Source organism: Carassius auratus, chromosome 6 (genome assembly GCF_003368295.1).
Source record: "Carassius auratus strain Wakin chromosome 6, ASM336829v1, whole genome shotgun sequence".
NCBI classification, from domain to species: domain Eukaryota; kingdom Metazoa; phylum Chordata; class Actinopteri; order Cypriniformes; family Cyprinidae; genus Carassius; species Carassius auratus.
In genome coordinates, this window is record NC_039248.1 from 6,327,149 (window position 1) to 6,337,157 (window position 10,009).

Here is a 10,009-nt window from a genome sequence, read left to right on the forward strand (position 1 = left end):
GTGTGAATGTATGGAATATGTAACAGATATTCAAAGGGATTCACTTATAGTTCACAGATTTCTTATCATAGTGAGTAAAGTCTGCAAAAATGACTGGAATAAAAAACATTTGCTGAACCACTAAAGCCAAACAAATTTTTAGCCATTAAAGCAATTATGAGAGAGAGCGCCCAAACACTGTGATATTACCAGTATTTATTATGCACTACAAGACAAATGTTACATTTTTAGTAAGGCCTAAATTCTTCATCAAAAGGCATGTATACACTAAAAAATAAACTTAAATTAACCATTAAATATGTATATTTATAATATATTTGACCAAATACACAGTGGCTTATGTCAGAGAAATGTAACAATGGCAACATCGTCAACTTATGTTAATAGTTCATGTGCAGTTAATCAAATAAACTTTATTCATCATTTTGTCTTTAAATATCTAACACTTCAAGTAGCTACATTGGTTACCATGGAAAACACAGACCAAGAAAAATTAAAACAAATCAAACAAACTAAATCAAATATAATGCACCCCTATGTAAAATAAATGCCACAATAAATGCCTTTCTCATATTTCTCTGCTTCTATACTTAATTCTGTCAAGTTCTGCATATGAACAGACAGGTTGAGGTTAGGTGTAGGCAACTTTATTAACAGAAATACTTTAAATGAAAAGAAAGAAACAGTGTGTGTGTGTTTTTTTGTTTGTTTTCCAGTTGTTGAATAAGCTGGTCTGATCAGGCATCTTTGCCTCTTCTACAGCTCAGCAGAGAGTCAAGGCACTCCAGTCCCTGGCTTCATTCAGGCCTTTGGGCTCTCACAGCATGCTGAGCTCAATCAGGCGTCCAGCAAACACTCCTAGTGTGCCAATAATACACACCGCCATAAACACACATAGAAGAATGTGATCCAGGACCATAGCGACAAATTTCCATTCCTCTGCGGCCTAGATGAACAGACAGAGGGAAAGACTCAAGTAGTCAGATGAAGGTAGAATAGGACAAAACTTCTAAACCTTTTCAAAGAGACGGTGTTTTAGAAATAACAAGAAACGATGCAGGTGAATACTCTTACATTGTTGGACTCCTCGTCGCTTTTCATGGTGTCTGCGATGTATTTAACACCCTCGATGGCACTACGTACATCAGGATTTTTGGTTATGGGAGAGTGGTAGGGGACAGAGGCAGGCATGGGTTTCCCTGAAATGTCAGAGATGTCAAAATCTGCAGGTAAGAGACGCTTTTCCTGTCGTTCCTGGGATGGCCGCTTCATGGTGGAGAAAAACATCAGGTTTGGAATGGTGTCAATGAAGATCTGTGGGACAGTGGAGAAAGTCAAAGTCATACATCATACAAAAAATAGCCAAAATATGTGTAAAGTTTAGAAACAAGTAAAACCTAAAAAAAAAAAAAAAAAGGCTTAATAAATAAAGTATGTGTTCCACTAGCAGTCCAAACACTACTGCTAAAATAATGATTCACACGGATGGAAAATCTTTTTTAAAAAGTACCTTTGTTAATTGAGTTGTAAAATTTTTCAAGGTAAAAAAAAAAATACATGTCAAAATTGCTGTGGAGTAAGGAAACTTAAGAGGAACTTAAGTTAACTATACTTTATGCAACAAGTACACTCAAATAAATGTACTATTAGTATCCTTGTAAGTGTACATTCAATTTTTTTGGGTGTAAAATGGCCTGTTTGAGTTTATAAAGTTACATTTTTATGTGTACTTTAGGTGTAACAGTAGTAAACTGAGAACACAACTAACTAACGTGTTTCTTTTGTATACCAAATATACTGTCTGTGAACTACACACTACACTATAAATGAAAGTCTTATGTTGCATAAATGACGGCATCCTCACTTTACAGCATTTTTACACAAGTGCTAAAAACTTTGCATAGTACTGTAATTTTTTTAGGTTTCTTGAAGAGTCCTCATCCTGCTGGCACTAAGACTCAAACCTGCAACCTTCGGTTTACAAGTCTGACTCTCTAACCATTAGGCTACAGCTGCATCTTAGACAATTTTGCTAAGACTAAAAGTATACCCTCTTATTTATAGTTTAAAAGAAGCATGCTAACACAAACATACTTGAACACAGAACAAAAAAGGAGAAGCTACTCTTTTCCATATGTACCTTGCGGACCCATGCAGGCATTGTGTGTGTGCTGGGGGAGCGGTGGTGTGTGTTGATGACAATCACAGTGATGATGATGGAAGCAATGACAAAGATCATAGTGAAGAGCATGTATTTGCCGATAAGAGGAACAGCACTGGAGGTGGAGGGGATCAACTCAACAATCACCAGCAAGAACACAGTCAGAGAGAGCAGGACAGAGATGCTGAGGGTCATCTTCTCACCTAGACAAAATCAAGTCAAGTTTAAAATGTCCATCAAGCTCCAAGTAAATACATAAATAATCAGACGCGATCAAGTACTTTTCATTTGTAACATATAATACAAAAATAGGCATTACCCCATGATTTTTAAAATATTTAAATATAGTACCAGAGCGTGTCCAACTAAAATAATTAGTTACCATGATATAAAACAAAATACACTATAATGACCATGATAAGATTTGGTTCATACCGTGGTGCATACCTCTACATACAATAAAAAACAGGGTTACCGGAGTCTGTGGGCAGGTAGAAAACAAGCCCAGTGAGGAAGGAGAACAGCATGCAGGGGATGATGACGTTCACGATGAAATAAAGTGGGAGGCGGAGCAGGAGGAAGTGATAAGTGATATCAAGGTAGGGCGTATCTGGACAGCAAGCGTAATACACCCAGTGTTTCCAATTCCTGTAATCCTTCATCACCCACTCTCCACTCTCCATGAAATTACTTAGGTCCGGTCTGTCACTGTCCTACACAAGCACAAAAACAAATTATCAATAAACTAGTTCTTACAAACATACACTAAGAAATATTCATGCATCCTGATGGTCATGTGTGGTGATATAATCACTGGGTTGATAATGACAAGGTTGCCATCATAGGTCCATGTTCCAAGTTTCATGCTGCAGTTTTGCAGGTCGAAGGGAAAGTGAAGGACCACGATCTCACAGTAGCTCTTAAAGATTGCTGGAGGAGTCCATGTTATCATACCTGTGTGCTCCAACAAGACCTTTGTCTCATGGACGATGGCAAAGTCTCCATCAGCACTGCACAAACACAATATCAGAGCAGGTATATGTATTTTTAAGTACAGTAATATTACATGATTGATTCACACTATTGTATAGGTGCAAAGAGTGAAATTTCTGGACAAAGTGACTCATACTTGTTATAAAGCACTAAATCCGGTTTCCAGATGTCAGTGGAGGGAATTCTGATCTTCCTGATGCCACCATAGTCATCAGGATTCCACTGCAGATTCACATCCTTCCATTGCTGAACATAAGAGATATGTGTATTAACAACTCCTGTCTCCAAGTAGGTACTGTCATGTAAAATTTTAATTTTGAAACATTTATGCATTATGGCAGCATTTTTGAACTGCCTTTAATTCATTAAAAGTACAGCAAAATGTAATCAGAATCATCATAAAAAAATAAGAAGGCAGATCCACTTAAACATGAAATTTACATAAAAATGTCATTTTTTAATACAATGATTTCATACTTTTCCCAACCCGATCTCACGGCAATTCGTACATTTTTCACAAGGTGGCTTATTCGTACGAATTTGTACGACCACACTCGTACAAATTCATACGATTGTTGCCAAATCGTACGTATTTGCACAATTTGCACAATTCGTATGAATTTGTACAAATGACCTACACCTAACCCCGCCCCATAAACCTAACCATCACTGGGGTCGTATAAAATCATACTATTGAGGTCGTACAAATTCGTACGAATAAGCCACCTTGTAAAATACGTACGAATTGGTCGTGAGATAGCGTTGACTTTTCCTTATAAGTTGAAGTTGAAATGTGACCTCAACATTTCTAGATAAGTTTCACGTGGCACATTAAAATAGTTTGTTAAAGTGCCAAATCTATGTGTTGTAAACATCGCCTAAATCTCAGTTTTTGCCATTTTCCCACAGCAAACACCTTGATATCTACTTAGCAGCAAACAGGAAATGAAACAGCAGCTGAAACCTGCACCTGCTTTAGCCGCACATTACTGTTGACAATCTGATTAACTTCATCCTGTAAATAAGAAAGAAAGGAAAGATAATGGAATGCAAGAGAAAACTAGCGTTTATTTGTGAAATGTGAACCTTTTTTAACATATGGATAAAACATGAAACTGATATCAAGAAATAGAAATTAAAAGAGATATAATTTACCACGCTGATGAGCTGAATGAGTTGTAGTCCCACAGTAACTACCACCGGATCCTTAAAATGGCTAACAGGACGAACTACCTTGTTGTATCCAGTAAACAGAGTCTTTACCAATCTTGTCTCATCTTCTGAGCACAGTGCTGGTCCTGCAACACACACAGGCACACACACTATTAAGTTACTCTGTGAGAAAAATGTATCACTCCAGTCCTCACCTCCCAGTCTTCCATTTTGGCGTTCCATCTGTGTGTGTGTGTGTGTGTGTGTGTTTCATATGCAGTTGCTTGACTCCATCAACGTTAATCCTCTGTGCCATTTAGGATGTATGTGTGTGTTTGTGTGCAAGACATGCAATCAATGTCTGAGAAGTGTCACTATTTTTTATAATCAGCACTAACAGAAGTAATGCTGACATTCTGCATGTAAAAAAAATAAAAATAAAAAACTCAGGAAAGTAGGTTTCAGTGATGGGCCAAAATTTTGTTTATTTACATTTCTGAACTATTTTTTTGAGAATAATGAAGTTAAAAGAATCCATATTTCTATAAGTTCACGACTTAATGTGACAATTTCTATAGAATGTTGGCTTGATTTAAACTTCAGGAACATTGTTTCATGTTTGATACTAGTCTTTGGATGTACTCACACAGGTAAATGAGTGTGCTGTTGAGTCCACATTTACAAATATATACATACATACACATATATATATATATATATATATATATATATATATACATATACATATATATATATATATATATATATATATATATATATATATATATATATATATACATATACATATATATATATATATATATATATATATATATACATATACATATACATATACATATACATATATATATATATATATATATATATATATATATATATATATATATATATAAAGAAGAGCTATTTCCGGCTTAAGTTTAGGCCACGACCCTTATAGGATCCAAAGTTTACAGTATCACTTCACCCTGCTGAATTGAGCATTGATTTCATTCTCATTCAAGAGGTAGGGCAAAAAAAGAAACAGAAAATATAAAAAGAGAGGCGAGATGAGGATATTTCTTCGCACGAAACTGCTGACACACTGAGGTCACATCTGCCACAAACCACTTTTGGTTTATTAACGTCTACTACTACCACTAACGTAAATATCCCCTTACAGTAATACAGATGCATTAAATGTTGTTGAACATGAGAAAAAGAACGCAATATTGATGTGCGCGTAAGCAGTAAAGACTGGTAGGAAAATGTGACGGGTAGTTTAAATGTCAGGACACCGGCAGACCGCGCACACGCACCTGTCAATCAAACACGACGCATAGTATGCATACTATACACGGAGCAAATAAATATTTTTAAAAGTGATTAAAAAACTAAAAGGTTCACATAACAACAATGTATCACTATAGGAATTAACTTGTATCGGGTTCCAACATAAGTAGATTAGCTGTTTTCTGTAGATACTTGTCACTTACCTTATTTATAGGTAAGTAGCCTACTCTGCTCGACTCTATAACAACTTAGATTTATAATATCGGTTGAACTGAAACCTTTATCAGTATATTTGAAGTCATGGTAAACAAAGAGTTTGAGGTCTATAGGGCAGCTTTCCCTTGTACATTTTCTAATACAAAACAAAGTGGTTACTCACCAAATAGGAACGCCGAAATTGGTAAAATCAGTATGAAGTTATTCATCCTCTTGTTATGAATAAGAAAGACCGTGTGGTCGACTGAAGAAGCACCTCGTCCTGACTGTAGCTGAACTCTCTCTCTGTTAGTGTGTGTGGGAGTTGCAGTAATGTTAAAGTCGCCGTGGCAAGAGCTGCAGCTGTTGAAGTCAGTGCGAGATAAACATTGTTGATGCACGTGCGTGCTGGCTTTAAACTTGAAGAGCTATGCACAGAATTATCAAACATTTTAAATGTAACACTTTTAGCTGATGTAAACCCGTAAGTTGTCACCGTGGTCTTTAAGAAAAAAATAAAAAAAGACTTAAACAGGTGCTCTTAATAGAACTTAATTTTCCCTTTTAAAAAGTTGCAGGATGATAAAAAAAAAGCATTGTAATATCGCTCTATTGCAGCTGCATTAACAAACGACTTTCGTAGAAGCAGCATTTACTCATATTTATGTATTTTTATTCCGTGGCGGAACAAAAATAATTGATAGATGTAAAGATTACACTTTATTTTAACGTGTCCTTGTTACAATGTAATTAAGTAATAGTAATTAACTACATAGACTTCCTATATGGCTATGATTAGGGTTTGGTTTAGGGTTAATTAAATGTGATTATGCATAATTTATTGTTATTGTAAAAGTATAAGTGACGTGTGTTACAAGAACACCTTTAAATAGCATGATATCGAAGTAAACACAGATTTGTTAGAGGTCACTTGTGAAAACAATTCTCACCATTCTGAAATCGGATTTCTCCGTTATTTATTTTATCCTCATGACTGCGCAGAGTCATAATCTGAAATATAAACTGAGACTTGAGGTAAAACATCACCTTTTGATTCTTTTTAACTCCTTGGAGAAAGCAAGATTCCATAAATCTTAAATTAGAATGATCCTTTATATTTAGAAACCTAATTATCACACACTGATTCAAACACTGAAATTGACAACTAAAAATAAAAACAGCATATTATAGTTTAGAGGCTATGTAATATAAATTACAGGAAAAATAAGTAATGTGTAAGATCTGAACCATTTCGTAATAGACCGCACTGTTCTTGGTAAATTACTGGTATCCCATAGAAGTTTTTGACTTGTTTGACAAAAAACACAGAAATCACCTAAAAAGTGATCTCCTTTTAAAACATTAAATATCTTAAAATCTGCAGTGAACAACCCTTTTTACTGGCACAGATCCAAAAAAATGCTAATTAAACATTTTAAATAGTGAAATACATGTATTTATTCTGTATTTGGATACATTTTTACAATACATGTTTTACCTTATCAGCCTTCAACAAAACTTGAAAAAAATGTACAATTTTAATGACACCAACACAGAATTCTTTTGGTAGCCAGTGTAAAACGCGTTTCGTCACTGCGGTGGAAAGAGGCAGACGGAGCAGTATTTACATGGCAAACAGAATGAGGAAAGCCACCATCAAACAGAAGAGACCCATAGCCTCAGACAGGGCAAATCCCAAGATAGCATATGAGAACAACTGCTGCTTCAGAGATGGGTTCCTGTGAGAGAGAAAGAGGTCAGGGGTCACTCATTACCAGATCTCTGTAAGGAACATTGCTTTGTCATGGAAAAAAGACATCAGCTAACAATAGTCTGATGCAACAGTCAAATTGAGCTATATAAAATCGATATCTTTCATAATACTATACTTGAATTTCTGCAATATTGACAAACTCAGTTCTTAAACTTAACTTTGAAATATGTCTGAATATTTTAGAACTGTAACATAACATCAAATCTGAGGACATCTATACATGGCACTACGCTATAGAAGAGATCAGGAATTAATTCTTGGAAGCACTGCCGTATCTAGAAGCAGCCATTCTGATGAATGTACAACAAATGGCAACAAGATGGTGATAGTTTTCAGAGATCATATTGTCTACCTGGCATATCCAATAATGAGGCTGCCGAACACTGTTCCGATTCCAGCTCCTGATCCAGCCACTCCCACAGTGGCGGCACCAGCGCCGATGAACTTGGCGGCTGTGTCGATGTCACGGCTTACGGCGCTTGTCTGAAAACCCCGCACTGCAACCTGGGAAATGGCTGTCTGTGGCAGAAAAGCTGGGCTGGCCTTTAGAAGAAAGAAAAAAAAGACATGATCAAAAATTTATTAACTGCATCTACCATCGCTTAACAAAAATAAGTCACTTTGTAGATCATAACAAGCTCTTAATGAAAGTAAGTGCATGTATTAGGAATGACTCTCAAGGTGATTTATGAACTACTCCTTGCATAGGAAAAGGGCTTACCAGGGGAAATATCTGCTAAAAGAACATTAAACACCCATTTACAATTGAAAGTGCATGCCACAAATCTTAAACATGGCATATGCATAATATACATTAAGCACTCACCTCTGCAGAGCTGACATCTGGCCTGGAGAGCACAGAGGCAGAGAGTGGTCTGTACAGCGCCCTTGAGCCACAGCGGACCTGAGATGGAGATCAGAAATAAGGTTCAGAAATCAGACCTACAATAAGGTTAATCAGAATTGCTGTACTTCAGACTGACACACAAGGCCCAACTGTTGCTGCAACACTTGAATTGGGTGGGAGGTACCTTGGGTCCAGAAAAGATATTTAACATTTGGTACAGTTGGAAATTATATACTGGACGTTTAACAATCACACTCCAAATGTCAACTTAAATCATTGCATTTATAATTAAATTAATAAGTCTGTGGCGGCTAGTCCACTACAAAAGGAAAGCAAAAAAACAGAACATAACACCCGCAGTCTTGATCCAACCATCACTGCTGTATTTTACCCTCTAGCTCAAGAGTAATACATTTCAAAGAGTTCTGATGTTGATTGCCATTCCAGCTAACTACAAAACATTATGTCCTGCTGTCAGATTTCTATAATGACCTTGACTTCCCTGCAATCGCCGATCAGATGATAGCATTAGCAACGAGCTGCCCATTGACTTCTTAACCACAATGACACACACAAACAAATTCTACAGAAGTGTTTTTTGCAATGTGTGATGCAAACAACTCGTATAAACACTCTGCGTCAACATGGAAAAAAAAGTCAAGTACACCAGGCCTCTTGCATTGTAAGGAAGCATATTTTTCCGAGATCATCCATTCTATCCTAACTTCAAACTTCGCCACAAATACTCACCAGTGCGGGTGTGGAAACGAACTTCGCACAGGCGTACATGTTTGATTGAGCTCGCTGACTGTGGTGAGGAATAAACCCGCGTCTGTCTCTGTGGAAAAAGCCGACAGTTTAAGGTCAATGCAATATCAGCTCTTTCAAAACGCTGCCAGGTACTAAATAGCTCATTTTGCAAGGGCTATATCATCTGTAGAATATGAAATGGATCGAATGGATTGATAAACATATCTGAAGCGTAACGATGGCATAGGATTTTGACAATATAGTTTCTCCGGTTCCCATTAAGCTCTCCTTCACTTACCCGGCTGCAGAGGTCGAACCGCTGAGGAACTACTGCGCATGCCCGACCCTCTATTTCATGAAGCTCCCGGATGCTTGTATGACGCGATTGAAGGTCATTCAGTGCCAGTGGTGCTTTATTTAAAAATGCGCTGAGGGCAAAGAAAACATTACAGTCACATTTACTTCTTTTACATATTCAACAGACAGTAAGATTATTTATTAGAAAAATATTTTCTAGTCAATTGTTTAATAAAATAAGGCCAAATAGACCACTGAAAAACATATACAACATTTGTAAATTAAAGTTATTAAAGTTTAAAGAATTAAAGAAAATTAAAGATTATAATTTAGTACTTTAATTCTGGTCATTGTCTTCATACTTATTAATAAGCTACCTGGTATATGCAATTCTAAATGCATATAAAACATTACTGGGGCCATGAAAAAATATTTAGTTTTGTACAAATTATTGTATATATTATTACATAATATATGTTTTGGGGGTTATGTTACACTTGCTGGTTTGACATATTGCAAATATCTCAAAGAACACGGCTAAGATAATTTT

At 36.2% G+C, this 10,009-nt stretch overlaps 2 protein-coding genes across 2 annotated transcripts; both read right to left on the reverse strand.

The window, feature by feature from the left end:
* Positions 1-178: 178 nt before the first annotated feature.
* Positions 179-6,151, reverse strand: LOC113092741 (acetylcholine receptor subunit alpha). Its single transcript, XM_026258435.1, has 9 exons — positions 5,976-6,151; positions 4,310-4,452; positions 4,125-4,169; positions 3,291-3,400; positions 2,976-3,171; positions 2,637-2,874; positions 2,141-2,364; positions 1,075-1,314; positions 179-946 (listed from the first exon to the last, which is right to left on the reverse strand). Exons 1-9 carry the CDS (start codon positions 6,019-6,021, stop codon positions 818-820), a joined length of 1,371 nt encoding a protein of 456 aa, XP_026114220.1. The 5' UTR covers positions 6,022-6,151; the 3' UTR covers positions 179-817.
* Positions 6,152-7,224: 1,073 nt separating this feature from the next.
* LOC113092742 (ATP synthase F(0) complex subunit C3, mitochondrial-like) lies at positions 7,225-9,566 on the reverse strand. Its single transcript, XM_026258451.1, has 5 exons — positions 9,461-9,566; positions 9,163-9,250; positions 8,392-8,469; positions 7,918-8,108; positions 7,225-7,530 (listed from the first exon to the last, which is right to left on the reverse strand). Exons 2-5 carry the CDS (start codon positions 9,199-9,201, stop codon positions 7,416-7,418), a joined length of 423 nt encoding a protein of 140 aa, XP_026114236.1. The 5' UTR covers positions 9,202-9,250; positions 9,461-9,566; the 3' UTR covers positions 7,225-7,415.
* Between the last annotated feature and the right edge of the window lie 443 nt (positions 9,567-10,009).

Bases quoted from the DNA above. Each gene is read 5' to 3' on its own strand.
- LOC113092742 (XM_026258451.1), bottom strand. From the start codon at position 9,201: ATGTACGCCTGTGCGAAGTTCGTTTCCACACCCGCACTG. The intron at 8,470-9,162 runs GTGAGTATTTGT...TCTCCATCTCAG, and splicing joins TCGTTTCCACACCCGCACTG to GTCCGCTGTGGCTCAAGGGC. The intron at 8,109-8,391 runs GTGAGTGCTTAA...TTTCTTCTAAAG, and splicing joins CAGATGTCAGCTCTGCAGAG to GCCAGCCCAGCTTTTCTGCC.
- LOC113092741 (XM_026258435.1), bottom strand. From the start codon at position 6,021: ATGAATAACTTCATACTGATTTTACCAATTTCGGCGTTCCTATTTG. The intron at 3,172-3,290 runs GTATGAGTCACT...GTGTTTGTGCAG, and splicing joins GATTTAGTGCTTTATAACAA to TGCTGATGGAGACTTTGCCA. The intron at 2,875-2,975 runs GTGATTATATCA...GTGCTTGTGTAG, and splicing joins ACCTTGTCATTATCAACCCA to GACAGTGACAGACCGGACCT.